Genomic DNA, 15,748 nt, shown 5'->3' on the forward strand with positions numbered 1-15,748 from the left:
CTGTTCCTTGCCCCGCTGTGCTTCTCTTCACGCCTTGACATGGTACACTTATATGTGTGTTATTATGTGTCCCCTGCCCTGGAATGCAACCTCCCCCAAGGCGGAGAGGTTGGCTGTTCCGTTACTGCTGAGTCCTCAGCACCAGATCAGGGCCGGGCATGGGGTAGAGGCTGTATGCACATCTGTGAATGAATGAATGAATGAATGAATGAACACATTCCTTTTCTTTTCTCTCTGTGCCCCGTGGGATGCTTCATCCGCTCCAGGCAAACTTATGACCTCCACCACCTGGCGACTTCTGGTGTTCCTGCCTCAGAGAGACTTGGCTCCCCAGAGGCCCGAATTGTGGCCTCTCGGGTGACACCCCTGGGGGTCAGCCCTGCCATTTCCAGCGCGGCCGGGAGGAGCGGACCTTCTCTAGACGCACGGCCCCTCTGAGCTGCCCCCCATCTCAAGGTAAGTGCGAACGCCTCGCTGGGGCCCAGGCCCACCTCACCCACCCCCGGCCTCCTCTTGGCCTCTCTCCTTCGTGCCGGGCTGGGCTCCTGCAGCACTGGCCTCCTTTGGGTTCCTTTAAATGCCCCCTTGCAGTTCCCTTACCTGGAACTTTCTCCAGCTGGCCCCTGCCCCCCACCCTCGGAGCCTCTTCTGACCGGTTCCCTGGCCCAGCGCCTGTCTCCCGGCTCCTCACCCCCCCCCCCGCCGGGCCCCCCCCCCCCCCTCCCCGCTGCCTGTGGTTGGTTCTGTAGTTTCTTCTTCTCTTGGGTTTCTGTCCCTGTCATGGGAAGGACCGTGTTCCTTGCTGAACTCCCTGACATCAATAAGGACGGCAATAACAATAATAATATCTGTTGGATAAAGGGAGGAACTGTGGCACGCGGGCACTCGGCCTGCTGCTGTCTTTCCAGAACCTTCTGTTTCCACACCTGTACTAGTTTGCTAGGGGGCTGCCTTAACAAAGTACCGCCGACGGGGCAGCTTAAACAAGGGAAATTTATTTTCTCAGTTCTGGGGTCTGGAAGTCTGAGATCAAGGCATCCGCAGGGGCCGGTTTCTCCTGGGGCCTCTCTCCTTGGTTTACAGATGGCCGTCCTCTCCCCGTGTCCTCACGTGGTCATCCCTCTGTGCCCGTCTGTGTCCTAACCTCCTCTTCTTATAAGGCCACCAGTCAGATTGGGTCAGGGCTCACCCCAACGGCCTCATTTTAACTTAAACACCCCTTGAAAGACCCCGTCTCCGGAACAGCCACATTCTGGGGTGCTGGGGGTCAGGGTTTGAGCACGTGAATTTGGGGGAACAGATAACAATGCCCACGCTGTCCACCGGCACCACCCACACTGGCTGGGCATGTGTCCTCACGCTCTCCTGTGACTTCAGTGCTCGGCCCCCCCGGCCTCCCTCCTGCACCCCCTCTCAGCAACCTCCTCATCCCTGTTGCTCATGTTTTACTCATAGAAGCTCTCTCCTTAGATCTCTGTTTCTCCAGTTTGCTTAGCCGGTCGCTGAGCCCACCGCACGACAATTACCCCATCTGCTGAGGGCCTAGGGAGGGCCAGGCACGGCCCCAGCAGTTCCCACAGTTAAGCCTCACATAACCCACGAGGCAGCTCTAATCCCCCCCCCCCCCCCCATATTATCTAAGCAGGAATCCAAGCTCACATGGGTTGGATGAGCTGCCCACGGTGACTCGGGGTGGGGGTGGGGGGACCTGGGGTCGAACCCAGACTTCCGGTCTCGGGGCGCGCCCCTCTGAAGGCGGTGTTCATCCACAGGTTATCAGGGCACATCACCAATGAGGAAAGGGGTAGGACAGACATGCCTGTTAGAGCAACAGACAGGGCTACCGACAGACTGATGACCAAAGAAGATAGGGAAGCATTAGGAAGCGTGGAATAAAAGGGAAAAGCATGGCAACCTGGGTCCATTTCACAGAAGGGCTAAAAGCCCGACACGTCTCGATAGGCCCCCACAGCATCACCGCACACATCAGCATGAGTAACAGCAGGAAAACAGTCTGTTCCGTGAGGGCTGGCAGAGTTAGCAAATAAAAATGTGGGACTCCCAGTTAAATCTGAATTTCAGATGAACACCACATTACTATTTAGTATGAGTATGTCCTGTGCAATACTGGGGATATGCGTATACCAAAAAATTATCTGTTGCTTATCTGAAATTCAAATTCACCGGGTGTCCTGTGTTATATCGAGCGACCCTAGATGTTCACCGCACGCTTGGTTTAAAAAAGGCAAGAGAGCAATGCATTCCAGAAAGATGTTCTTCCAAAATGGGTAAAATAAAGGGGCGCCAGGGTGGCTCAGTTGGTTAAGCATCCGACTCTGGATTTCAGCTCAGGTCATGATCTCACGGTTCGTGGGTTCGAGCCCCACATTGGGCTCTGTGCTGACAGCTCAGAGCCGGGAGCCTGCTTCGGATTCTGTGTCTCCCTCTCTCTCTCTGCCCCTCCCCTGCTCACGCTCTGTCTCTCTCTGTCTCAAAAATAAATATAAACATTTAAAAACATTAAAAAAAAACCAAAATGGGTAAAATAAATACATTGGTGCTTACGTGATCCTTTATGACATGCGTAACAGATAAGAACTGTGTGAGTGACAGAAGCTGCAACAAACACAATGGAAATTTCTCTTTCACGTTAAAAAAAAAAATTCTAGAGGTTCAAGGTCCTGGGATACCTGGGTAGCTCCACAGGGTGACCACGGACCTGGGCTCCTCCTCTTTTTCTCTGCTTCTACTCTTAGCCTTCCTGTCTCACAGGTGCCTCATGAGCCAAAAGAGTTGCTGAAGCTCCAGTTGTCACATCAGCATTCTGGGCAACAAGCAAGGAGCAGGTGGAGGAAGAAAATGAAAAAAGCACATGGCAGTCAGGAGGCCATTTTTAGCTGCAAAAGAAGCTTGAAGTGCAGTGTTATAACTGTGCGTGGTGCCTCACTGAATAAAATCAAGGGTCCGTTACTAGAAGAAAGGGAGAATGGATACTGGGTAGGCAAACGGCTCCATAGAAAACTGTGTCCTCTCTCCTGTCTGTTAGGGCCCTTGGCCTTTTCTGCAGGAGGAGGTTAAGGGCCCACTTTTTAAAAATATAGGCAATTTTATCTTGCCTACTGTTTTGTTTTATAGACTCTTCTGGTTACAGTTCTAAGCCACCAAGGGCACAGTTTAATATATCAGAAGAGTAATAAAATAAAGCACCGGATTGATTTTTTTTTTTATGCCTAAAATCTAATTAAAAAGGATGTTCTTAAGGAAAAGAGTAGACTCTTTGAAGACTAAATACCTGGTCTCTGCGGAGCTCTCCCCGCTTCCCGTGCTTAGATTTCAACTGGGGTCCAGATCCTACCATGTGCTGGGCAGGGTGCGAGGATGGGGGGCTGGAACGACGGGTGAGCATTCCCGGAGGTGATAAACGCGTGTGAAATGGTCCGAGAGGGTGCCTGGGTTGCATCCTAAGTAGGTTGGGTGAAGAGACTGAATCTGTGTGCCTGGGAAGGAGGGTCCCGGTGGAATATTCCTGACAAAAATTAATATTCCTGACAAAACTCATCCATAGCAGAATTCCAGTCCACTGAGGCCCCGTGCGGGCCGCGCAGACCTTCAATAACCCCGAGCGCTCTTACCGGTGACTCGTGTTTGGGAGCAATTTTCTGCCCCCACCCCCCAAAGTCATGTCATGATCTGCATGGGTCCCTGAAGTTCTGCTGAGAATTTTCTACCTTTTAGATTCAGTATTAAGCAAAGCTCTTAAAAGATGAAGGAAAGAAATCCTTGCTTTGCCTTCCATCTTTGGTCATGAAAAGCGTGTGTAGAGGGATGTTCTAGGGGACCCCGGCTCCATTCAGTGTTTAGAGGCCAGGATCCCCCCCCCATTCCAGCACGAGGTGTGGACAGCTGGACCACTTTGCACCCGGTATTTCAGTGACCAGGTCGAGGAAGAAAGAGCAGGCAGCACGTTTGAGGTCAGGGAAAGAATGTTTTTTCCAGGGATCAGTGTCTTGTGAGTATCGCCCCCTGGTGGAGGAGCAGGGGCTTGTTTTCCCCCTTCCCTCCCGCTGCCTGGAAGGATCTTTAGGAGGAGAGAACTCACAGGGCAGGCACCTGCCCCCCCCAGGGCCAGGGATGCAGCCCTCCCCTGAGAAATCTGCATCTGGCTAAACCTGCCCCTGGCAGTGACGTTCTTTCCCCGACCGCTGGTCCAAGGCGGGAGCTTCCGGAGACCAGGTGTGGGTCTGGGAGAGTTCGGAGATCTTTCCCGAAAGATGAGATAGGAGAGCCTGGAGGGGGAACCAGAGGGAGAGCTCGGATCTCCAGGGGCTAGGGGTGGAATTGCCAATAACAAAAGACCAGCTAGAGAAAGTGTTTTCACTAGAATCAAAAGAACAGTAAGGGTGAGCCCTTCCAAAGTGCCCGGTTTGGTGGCACCGAAAGCCTGCTGGGGCGCCCGGGTGGCTCAGTCAGTTAAGCTTAAGTGGCTGACTCGATTTCGGCTCAGGTCGTGATCTCGTGTTGGTGGGATCGGGCCCTGAGCCGGGCTCTGGGCTGGCAGCTCAGAGCCTGCTTGGGATTCTCTCTCTTTCCTGCCTCTCCCCTGCTCACTCTTTCCCCCCGCCCCCACCTCTCTTGCAAAATAAATGAATAAACTTTATAATTTAATTTTTAAAATTTTTGTTAAGTGTATTTATTTTTGAGAGAGAGCACGTGAGCAGGGGAGGGACAGAGAGAGAGAGAGAGAGAGAGAGAGACAGAGTATCTGAAGTGGGCTCTCCGCTGACATCAGAGAGCCTGATGCGGGGCTCGAACTCATGACATGAGATCATGACCTGAGCCAAAGTCGGACGCTTAACAGACTGAGCCACGCAGGTGCCCCTAGACACAAAAGCTTTAAAGACATGCCAGGGTTAATCTTGCAATTGCAGGGAAACACGATTAGCACACCGCGCATTAGGTAGGGCTCCATTTACGATTCCCGCCTCACCTCTAAATACCTGTTTGGGCAGAGCCGCACTCCTTAGGGTTCTATTTGCGATGTGGATTTCTTCGAGTACCTGGGAGCCTCGCTCTAACATTACCCTGGAATGTATTACGGATAAACTCATTTGGGGCCTCATCCATGCAGTGCTTAATTCTAGAAGAATTAGGAGAACATCCCTCTTGTCTTACCCAATTGCCTGCGTTCTGGGAATGTAGTGTTTCAGAGACCCTGGCATGTGCTTGAATTTCACGTGCCTTTTTATTTTGTAACAGGGACTCACATGTTCTCCCACACTGGACTGGTCATCAAGGCAAAGTGTCTGACTTAAACTAACACATAATTCGCCTTTTACAATAAAATTGCGGCTGGACAGGCATTGGTGGGGCGTCGGGAGGGACAGGGAGCAGGGGAGACGGGGGCTGGGCCCTCGAAGAAGTTCCCATATCTGCCACATGAAAGCTGTCCCAGTCCTGGCCGATGTCAGCCTCTGGGATAAACCTCCCTGTGCCCGACCCTCTCCAGACAAAGGTAGAGGGGTGGCTGGCCTGTCCTAATCCTGGGGTGCAGGAGAGACAAATGGGCACCCTAATTAAATGCTGCTCTATGAGCCAAGTGCCTCTCAGCATCTTGTCCACAGGACGCTGCCCCAATGTGACTTAACGTTTCTTTTTAGTGACTTTGAAAATTGTGACAACAATTTACCATTTACCATTTAAATCATTTTTGAGCATACAATTCAGTGGCATTACACATTCACCACCTTGGGGTGCCTGCGTGGCTCAGTCAGTTGGGCGTCCGACTCTTGGTTTTGGCTCAGGTCCTGATCTCGTGGTTTGTGAGTTCGAGCCCCGCATTGGGCTCTGTGCTGACAGAAGAGCTTGCTTGGGATTCTCTCTCTCTCTCTCTCTCTCTCTCTCTCTCTCTCTCTCACTCTCTGTCCCTCCCTCTCTCTCTCAAAATAAAGAGATAAACTTTATTTTTTATTTTTTAAATTTCTTTAATGTTTTATTTATTTTTGAGAGACAGAGATAGACAGAGCTCGAGCCGGGGAGGGGCAGAGAGAGAGGGAGACACAGAATCTGAAGGAGGCTCCAGGCTCCGAACCATCAGCACAGAGCCCGGCGCAGGCCTCAAACCCACGAACTGGGAGATCATGACCTGAGCTGAAGTCAGATGCTTAACCAACTGAGCCACCCAGGCACCCCTAAGTAGATAAACTTTAAAAACAAAAACAAAACAACAACACCAAAAAGAACCATTCACAATGTTGAGTAGCCATCACCGCCAACCAATTCCAAGCCTTTTTTCCTGTCCCCAGACAGAAGCTCGGTCCCCATTAAACTTCCCCCTCCCCTGGCCCTGGCACCCGTCATTGTGCGTTCCATCCCCTTGCATGTGCCTGACTTAGGTATCACATGTAAGCGGAGCCATACATTATTTGTCCTTTTGTGTCCGGCTTCTTGCACTAAAACATAACGTCTTCAACATCCATCCATGCTGTGGCACGTGGCAGAATGTCCTTCCTTCTCGTGTCCGAATATTTCCGTGTAGGGATAGACCACATTTCATTTATCTGTTCATCCGTTGACCGACACTTGGGTGGTTTCCACTTCTTGACTGTTGTGAATAATGCTGCCGTGGTCGTTGGTGTACAAGTGTCTGAGTCCGTGCCTTCCCTTCGTACCTAGAATTGGCATTGCTGGATCATATAGTAATTCTATGTTTGACTTTTTGAGGGACCTCAGAACCTTGGAACAGCAGCAAGTGCACTGCTGTACGACCCCACCAGCAACGCATGACCGTTCCATGTTCTCTACGTCTTCACCAATGCTTGTTACTCTCCCCCTTTGTTTGTTTGGTTGGTTTGGTTGGAGTCTTCCTAGTGGGTGCGAGTGGTACCTCACTGTGGTTTTGATTTGATGGCTAATGATGCTGAGCATCTTCTCATGTGCCTATTGGCCATCATACATCTTACCATCTTCTTTAGAGAAATGTCTGTTCAAGTCCTTCGCTCATTTCTGAATTGGGTTGTCTGGTTTTTTTTTGTTGTTGAGTTGTAAGAGTTCTCTCTATATTCTGCATACTGACCCTGTATCGGACATGAGATTTGCAGAATTCTCTCCCATTCTGCAGGGTGTTCTTTCACTCTCTTGATGGTGTCCTTCGATGCACAACCAAATGTGACTTTTTGTGTGAAAAGAAGGTTCATCTGACAAAGGTCTGTCAGCTGCCAGCTGTGATATATTAATTAATTCACCCATTTATACACGTATTACGGAGAGTATTTAATACAAATATGTGCTGAGGAGAGCCTGGCGCTGGGTGTTGGGGAGAGATTTGTGTTCCTAAGGTATAGTTGCCACTGGACAGTTCACCTTCAAAGTGTTTAGAGTATAGTTGACAAGACACTTGCCATAAAAAAGAGGCTAAAAAACAATGACAATAGATATTTGATCAGCCTTTTTTTTTTTTTTGGACAGAGTGAGGGGTGAAGGGCAGAGAGAGAGAGAGAGAGAGAGAGAGAGAGAATCTTAAGCAGGTTCCACACCCAGCGTGGAGCCCCACGTGGGGTTCGATCTAACGACTGTGAGATCATGACCTGAGCCGAAACCAAGAGTCGGATGCTTAACCCACTGAGCCGCCCAGGCGCCCCTGTATGATTATTTCCAATATGTGAATTCCAGTTGATGTGATGGGGCTGTTCAAACATCAAGGGAGGCTGGGTAGGGAAAGCCACTCAAGTCCTTCATCACCTGGCCCAAGCCACACAATCAAATTTGTCACCAACAGTCAATATTTCCACCCTCACAGTCGATGCCGTGGGGCATCTAAATGATCAAGAACTGGAGAATGTTAACTTAGGTGTTATAGCATCCCCCACTCATCTGGTCCCTTACCAGGTCGAGGTTATATTCTAGGGAGAGACTCCTTTCTAGCTTTGTGACAGGTATAAATACATCAGCCTATACCATCAAATCAAACCACACAGGAATTATTTTATGTCACGGGTGCTATCCTTCAACTCTTGATTCAAAATAATATGAGAAGTTATTTACTGTTATATGTAATGGAAATTAATGAAATACGATCTTACAAAACAAGAAAGTGAAAAGGCATTTATTTACATGGTCAAAAGAGCATATGTTTGAAAGGCTCCGTCTTAAATTCCTATGAAGAGATTTTCTTTTTTTTTTTTATTAAAAAAATTTTTTTTAACGTTTATTTATTTTTTGGGGACAGAGAGACACAGAGCATGAACGGGGGAGGGGCAGAGAGAGAGGGAGACACAGAATCAGAAACAGGCTCCAGGCTCTGAGCCATCAGCCCAGAGCCCGACGCGGGGCTCGAACTCACGGACCGTGAGATCGTGACCTGGCTGAAGTCGGACGCTTAACCGACTGCACCACCCAGGCGCCCCGTATGAAGAGATTTTCTAACACAGATAAGGTGGGTTTAGGGGAAGCATTATATTCCTGGACTATGGCAGCAGAGGCCCCCGCCATGGAAGTCACGGTCTCTGAAATGGATATAAGTCCATGGAGAGCAAAGACTTCTAAATGGTTACTATGAACTATGTATTTGTATGTATTCATAGGTACTATGTAGTATGCAATATTCTTTTAGCAACATTCCTGTGATTTAAGGCAAGGTCCGCTCATACTTCAGGGAGCCTAATGCCACTGACTTTGACCTGTCAACCTTCCCTACTTGAAGCTGGCCTTCCCTACAAGAGTTTAAGCTCCCTGGGGGATAGCTATGTCTCCTGGCCCCCCAAAGACTTGTTTCAACAGTGAGAGACCCAACTGCTTATACCAAAAGCCCCCCTATTTGGGGATCCTTCCTCTCTCATCCCTGTGTCTAACCCATCAGCCAATCCTGTCAATGTCCTCTCCCAAGCTTCTGTCTACGAAACAGAGGAGCCCCCCTGATGCTCTGACATCTGCAGCCTGGCTGGCTCTGGAAGGACTGCCCTCCCAAGGCTAGCCAATTCCTAGAGATCGCAAACGATTTACCCTGGAGTGTGCATTGCACACACAAACCCACCAATCCAGAGCCTACACTCCCATCCACCTCCTCCGTGAGGCTTTCACACTTGAGGCCACCTGCTTCCCGAATCACCGGGAACCAGGTACACAGCGAGGGGGCAGCCCCCGTGCCCCAGAACCTGCCTCAACTATTCAAACTAGCCAGTCCTAAGCCTGTGGACCCTGCCTTGCCTATGCTTTCCCACGGGAAGGCTTTGTGCACACTTTCCGTCTCCCTCTGCCTTCTGACTGGCCCTGGGGCTTCCTCACGTGGTCCCGTGTGGGCAGCACAGGGGTCCTCCTTCCTGGGAACCGTAACAAACTACCCTTCCAATGACATTATCTCCTAATCGGTTGGCCTTGCCATACCTGAGTACTCATCACACCTTTTTTTTTTTTTTTAAGTTTATTTATTTATTTTGAGAAGGACAGAGAGAGCTCTGAGGGGCGGGGGCAAGGGCAGAGACAAGGAGAGAGGGGGAATCCCAAGCAGGCTACGTCCACGTGCTCGGTGCACAGAGCCCGATGTGGGGCTCGAACCCACGACACCGTGAGATCACGACCTGAGCCGAGATCAAGAGTCGGATGCTTAACCAACAGAGTCCCCCAGGCGCCCCACTAATCACGCCTTTCAAAACCCCCTGGAGCTGTGCCCCCCACCCCAGCCTGTCTGGACCCTTTGATGACCCCCCACCCTCTCAATGTGCTTCTCCTCTAAGCCTGTGGCCCAGGAACCCTGGGGACTCTTCCAAAACGAACACTGATCGTGTTGCTCTCCTCCTTACGATTCCCAGAGCCCTCTGCTGTATGTTAGAAGAAAATCCACATTCCTCACGGGCGCCTACCGCCAGTCTCAGGCCAATTCTCGCTCGGTGGTCTGGCCACACGGGATCCCTCCCAGTTCTTCCGAGATGCCACGCTGTTTCCTGTCTCGGGGGCCTCTGTACTTTCTTTTTTACACCTCCCCACCACACCCCTCCGCTTGGAGTAGAATAGAAGCTCCTCGAGGACAGGGGCCTTGGTCACAGTCGCCTCCCCTGAGCCTAGACTCCTGGCATGTCGTGAGTACCGGACAGATGAATGAGGGGCGCCTTACCTGTATTTCCACGGCTGCAGAGGGGAGGGGTGGAGGGGGCCGATGACTGTGGAGGTATCCCCTGCTGTGACCCTGTAGCCTCCTGGGAGCTGCTGGCTCACCAGAGGCTTCCAAACTCCCGGCCCCAGACAAGACAGCTGCAGCGTCAGGGCTGGGAAAGGCAGACGGTGCCTGCTTCCTGGAGAGGCCAACGGGAAGCCGGCCTCTGTCTCGTGAGGTCCTGCTGACCATCACGTTTCCCCTGCAAGGGTGCCCTGTCCTTCCCCAGACCCCAGGCTCCTCCGGCGCCCGCTCCAGAAGCTTGGCCGTCCCCACGCTGCAACCCCACTTGGCCCGAAGGATGCGATGCAGCTTTTGTTGGTGCAGAGATGTCTGGGGCGGCTGCCAGCAGCCTTATCTTTTCATTTCATCTGCCAGCCAAGAGCTCTTCTGTGCTTTTGCCTCTTGAAGCTTGAGGCAAGAAACCCTGACCTTGATTGAGCACCGGAGCCCCTCGCTTTGTTACTCACGGTCCCCCGTCCTGGTTCACATTCAGGCCGGCTGCTCCCCAGCCCTCTCTCTTCTATTCCCTCGACCCCTTACCTCCCAGGCAGCCTCAAAACAAAATTTGGGATTTTTTTTTTTTTTCCTGAGACCTGGCTCAGCCACTAGTGACATCATTGGTTTACCTCTCTTACTCAAGGGCACTGATGTACCTCCTCAGACTGCTGACTGCCGCCTGTCAGGTGGCTGCTTCGAGAAGACACCCTCAGAGTGACTCACGGCCACGCGCCAAGCGGAGGGGCCGCCAACACCCAAACCTGGTAGGGCTGGCTCCCCACCTTCCACCACATTCACTTGGCAAGCATTTTTTAAGGGACTATTATTTGCCAGGCATCGGTCTGCCAAGGGTCTGTCTCACCGGACTGGGCAGGGACTTTGGTCACGTCAGCATTGCACAGCTATCCAAACAGATGTTTCCGGAGCATCTTATGAGACAGTCCAACAAAGCATCCTGGGAAAACTGGATGTCCACATGCAAAAGAATGAAGTTAAACTCGTTGCCTCTCAGGTCATATACAAAGATCAACTCAAAACGGACCAAGAGTCTAAATGTAAGAGCTGAGACTATTGAACTCTTAGAAGAAAACGCAAGCCTATATTTCCATGACATTGGATTAGGCAAAGCCTTTGTAGAATAGGACACTGAAAAGGCAAGCCACCAAAGAAAAAATAGAGCAGGTGGACATCATCAGAATTACAACCCTTATGCTTCGAAGGCCACCGTCAAGAAAGTGAAAAGACAACCCACAGAATGGGAGACAATTTTTGCAAACCATCCATCTGGGAAGGAACTTGTATCTAGAATATATAAAGAATTCTACCAACTCCATAATAAAAAGATAACCCAATTGGCAACTGGGCAAAGAACCTGACTAGGCATTTTTGCAAAGAAGATAAACACGTGGCCAATAAGCCCATGAAAAGAGACTCAATGACAAAAACCATCGAGAACACATAAATCAACACCGCAGTTAGATCCCAACTCACGCCCACGAGCATGGTTAGAATCAAGAAGTCAGATGATGACAAACGCTGGCAAGGAGGCGGAGAAATAGCAACTCTCCTACATTATTGGTGGGAATGTAGACAGACCGGTGTAGCCACCGTCGAAAACATTCTGGCAGTTTCTCAAGAAATTGCTGAGTTACCATACGACTGGCCGATTCCACTCCTAGGTATGTATCCAAGAGAAATAAAACCAGGTCCACGGAAAATCACGGATACATATGTTCATAGCAGCGTTACTCATAATGCTCCCCAAGTGGAAATCCCCATCACACAGATGTCCATGAGCTGATGAACGGATAAACAAAATGTTGCATTCCCATGCAATCAAATATTATTTAGCGATAAAAAGAAGGAAGTATCGCTACATACCACAACATGGATGAACCTTGAAAACATTATGTTGCTACACGTTATGTGTGTGTGTGTGTGTGTGTGTGTGTGTGTGTGTGTATCATAGAAAGACACAAGAGGCCACCCATTATATGATTCCACATATATGTAATGTCCAGAATTGGCAAATCACAGAGACAGAAAGTGGATTAGTGGCCACCTAGGGTTGAGATGGTGGGGGAGAAATGGAGAGTGAGGGGTAACAGGTACATGGTTTCTTGTTGGGGTGATAAAACTGTTCTAAATTGATCTTGATGATGGCTGCCCCACTCTGTGGCTGCTAAACACCGATGAATTGTACGCTTTATTTTTTTAACGTGAGTTTATTTATTTTAAGAGAGAGAGAGAGAGAGAGCACAAGCCAGGGAGGAGCAGAGAGGGAGCGAGAAAGAGAGAGAGAATCCCAAGCAGGCTCCACACTGTCAGCGCAGAGCCTGATGGGGGGCTCTATCCCACAAACCGTGAGATTGTAACCTGAGCCAAAACCAAGGGTCAGATGCTTAACTGACCCAACCACCCAGGTGCCCCTGAATTGTACGCTTTAAATGAGTAAACTATATAGTATGTGAATTATATTTTAGTAAAGTTATGTGTAAAAAGTCATGTGGTAAAGATCCTGGACAATCAAGAGGGTTTAGGAGTCTGGAAAGTTCTAGTTGGCGGTAGGCAGAATAATGACTCCCTGAAGATGTCCAGGCCCTAATGTCTGGAACCTGTGCTCATGTCACCTTACACGGCAAAAGAGACTTTGCGGATGTGCCTAAGGATACGGACTTTGAGATGGGAGATGATCCTGGGTTATCCAAGTGTGCCCAATCTAATATATGGGTTCTAAAAAGTAGAGGCCCTTTCCCAGAAGGGTCAGAAACATGAACCCCAAAACGGAGGTGAGGCCAAAGCACTCAACCCTCTGTGGCTGGCTTTGAAGACTGAGGAAAGGGACCATATGCCAGGGAATGTGGTAGCTTCTGGAAGCTGAGAATGGCCCTCAGCGGACAGCCAGCCAGGGAACGGGGATCTCAGTCCTAAACCACAAGGAACTGACTTCCGGAGGCACCCAAATGAGCCAGAAAAGGGCTGCCCTGGAAGGGAACGTAGCCGCCCTGCAACCCTGTGGTTTTAGCCCCGGGAGACCCACGCTGGACCTCTGGCCCATAGGACTGTAAGATAATACGTTTGCATTGCTTTCGTCACTCACTGGTGGTAAGTTGTCACCGCAGCAATAGAAAAACAAACATATTGTCTGTAGCTACTTCATGCGGACGTCACAAAGCCCATCCTTAGGGGAGAAAAAGCGCTGAGCTTTCTCATGTCTGGGGGTGAAAAACTCGACTTGTGGCTGCAAATCCACAACACCTGTTCCCCCCCCTCCCCTCCCGGTGCAAAGAGCAGAGTGAACGAGTGGAGCTGACTTGGTGAGTCGTTCTGAAAATAGAACCCGCCACGTGATTTTCTTTCTAACTCCACAGACCTCTCTCATGAGTCATTCATCTTTCTGGGCCTCACTTTCCATGTCTGTGAAGTGAAGCGGGCTGAGTTAACCCTGACTCCTGCCCACCCCACAGTTTAGGAAGATGAAAAAAAAAAAAAAAAAAGAGCTTGGCGAAGAGAGCCCCACGGTGCTCTTTGACAATTCAGCCACAGACACCGTCTGGGCCGCAACATGCCGGTGGTGGGGTGGGGGCGGGGGGGGGGCATTGATCTTCTCTTCCGGCTTCCTTCGGAGGGTTCTGGGCACACCTGGCCCCCGGTGATGTCGCCTGGAGCGTCTCGTAGCTGCTGGCAGCACAGAAATGAGCAAAGCTTCGGGTTGGCAAACGAGCAGAAGCCAATCACAGGCCCTATTGGACAAGGCTATAGATTTGTGGGTTTGGCGGGGGCAATGCGCTTACACCTGGATGAGACCAAAGTGTTTTCCTGATGGAAAGAAGGCAAAGCGATGGTCCAGGTCAGACTAGGAGGTATGGAGTTGGGGCGAGCAGCTGTCGGTGGGGAGGACAGTTGTAACATCCTTGGCTCATTTCATCCTAGGTGCAGACCCCGTCCCCCTGACACCTAAGGAGACACGCGAATATTCTTAATGGGCTGCTAACGGTTGACTTGCCTTTGGGAAATTTTTTAAAGGTACCTGCAGATCACCCTTATGATGGCTGTACAGGGACCCAGGAAAGGTCCCCTTGGCTCATCTCAGTCTTTGGGCACCTGCCATCTTCCATAATGCCTCCCTCAGCCCCGGTTCGCACAGTTGTGGGAGGGCACGGTGCACCTAGGGTTGCAGAACATGGGAAGGGCTCTTGGCCAAGAGTCCTGGCCTCTCCCAGACTGTTTTGCCTGGCCCCTCCCCTAGACCCTCCTGCCCACATCCAGCTGTGGAGGCAGCCCAGTGGGTACCTGGCTCCTCGATGCCCCCGCCCAGGTCCCACCCAGCATACCGCCCGAATTCTTTGTGGGGCCTGCAGTGAGCTGTCAGCTCACTGCAGGCCCCCAGATGGCCCCTGGCCTTGATGACAGTGGGGTCCAGCCCCTTCCAGCTTCCCAGCCTTCCTGGAACCCTCTTGCCCAATATCCTGTGTGGTAATCAGGCCTGTTGGCCCCACACAGTTTTGCTGGCCACTGCCAAGTTCCTTCTGCTTTGCTCTCAATGCTCTACCTCTCGCGGAACTTTCATGAAAGAAAAAGCTGCTACAAGCTTTCTTCTCTGCAGTCAGAATCCCCTCTCCTGGGTGCTCTGCACTCTTCAGCAGAGGTGACTATGCATTCTCCTGTCCCTGCGGTGGGAGGAAGGTGGGTCTGGGGAAGGGGCGGAGCTAAGGTGCTCTGGGAGTAGGGATGGGGGGGGTCTACATCCAGGAGGTGGTCCTGGGTGGCCCTGACTTAATTAGCCCGAGGTCATTCAGGACCGTCACTCTCAGGAAGGAGCAGCTGCCTCTCTAATGGCTGGGGCGCCACTAGGGGCCCTGACAGCCTGTAGGGCTGGGAGAAAGTAGGTACGAGGTTGCTGCAGGGTGAGGGTCAGATACTGCAGGACACTGGCGAGGACGGGGGTAGAGGGCTCACATGCCATCGACTGGGTGCTGACAGAAGCAGCTGACCGTGTTATCTCACGTATCCACCTCACCACCGCCCTAGAGAAAAGGCCATGCTCTCATCGTCCCATTGTACAGACGAAGTAACTGAGCTTCTGGTTTGTGTCTTCAAGGTCACACGGGTGTAAGCAGAGATTTGAAGCTGAACGTGGAGGCCCGGCAATAGCGTGCTCTCCGACCCCTATATCACGACTTCTGGGCTCTGAAAGTGAGCCGGACCAAGCTGCTCACTGTACAGACGGAGAAGAGCGAGGCCCGAGGAGGCAAGTAACCTGTTCCAGGTCCGGCAGCTTCTGCCAGATGCTGGGGAGGACCCGGCCACCCGGCTCCCAGGCTTCCTCCGCGACACCGCCACTTCCTTCCACTATTCGGGTGTCTCAGAGGGCAGCCCCTAAAGATGCACCGCAGAACCGCAGAACCCGGTGCGGAGGGGCGGCCGGCCGCTTGCCCGCCCACTTCACTCTGAAGTCCCGCCCTCTCTACGCTAACCAAGAAATCATCCGGGAGGCTCCGCCTCCCCCCCCCCTCGGTCGACCCCGAGCCGGGGGGCGTGGTCTCGCCTGCGCCTCCGCCCCTCGCCGGGGGCCTGACCGCGCGCGCGCGCGCGCGCGCCCCT

At 51.5% G+C, this 15,748-nt stretch overlaps 1 protein-coding gene and 2 long non-coding RNA genes across 7 annotated transcripts in view; 2 read left to right on the plus strand and 1 right to left on the minus strand.

Moving 5' to 3' along the window:
• Positions 1–230: 230 nt before the first annotated feature.
• LOC121020504 (uncharacterized) lies at positions 231–11,786 on the plus strand. Its single transcript, XR_005786167.1, has 2 exons — positions 231–456; positions 10,788–11,786. It is a non-coding gene; the product is annotated as an uncharacterized LOC121020504 (long non-coding RNA).
• LOC121020499 (uncharacterized) lies at positions 2,555–10,363 on the minus strand. Its single transcript, XR_005786166.1, has 3 exons — positions 10,106–10,363; positions 3,293–3,497; positions 2,555–2,824 (listed from the first exon to the last, which is right to left on the minus strand). It is a non-coding gene; the product is annotated as an uncharacterized LOC121020499 (long non-coding RNA).
• Positions 11,787–13,929: 2,143 nt separating the features above from the next.
• H6PD (hexose-6-phosphate dehydrogenase/glucose 1-dehydrogenase) overlaps positions 13,930–15,748 on the plus strand; it is a 27,761-nt gene continuing 25,942 nt past the window's right edge. Inside the window, exons 1-2 of one of the 5 annotated variants that reach the window (XM_040460516.1) lie at positions 13,930–13,994; positions 15,246–15,395. In XM_040460516.1, coding sequence (XP_040316450.1) covers positions 13,945–13,994; positions 15,246–15,395 — 200 coding nt within the window. In that variant the 5' untranslated portion in view covers positions 13,930–13,944. Of the gene's footprint in view, positions 14,008–14,535; positions 14,831–14,931; positions 15,034–15,245; positions 15,396–15,748 lie in introns of those variants that run through there. The other 4 variants (XM_040460523.1, XM_040460509.1, XM_040460533.1 and 1 more) reach the window with 4 other exon arrangements.

This window comes from Herpailurus yagouaroundi, unplaced genomic scaffold (assembly GCF_014898765.1).
Source record: "Herpailurus yagouaroundi ecotype Mexico unplaced genomic scaffold, PumYag 77, whole genome shotgun sequence".
Lineage (NCBI taxonomy): Eukaryota > Metazoa > Chordata > Mammalia > Carnivora > Felidae > Herpailurus > Herpailurus yagouaroundi.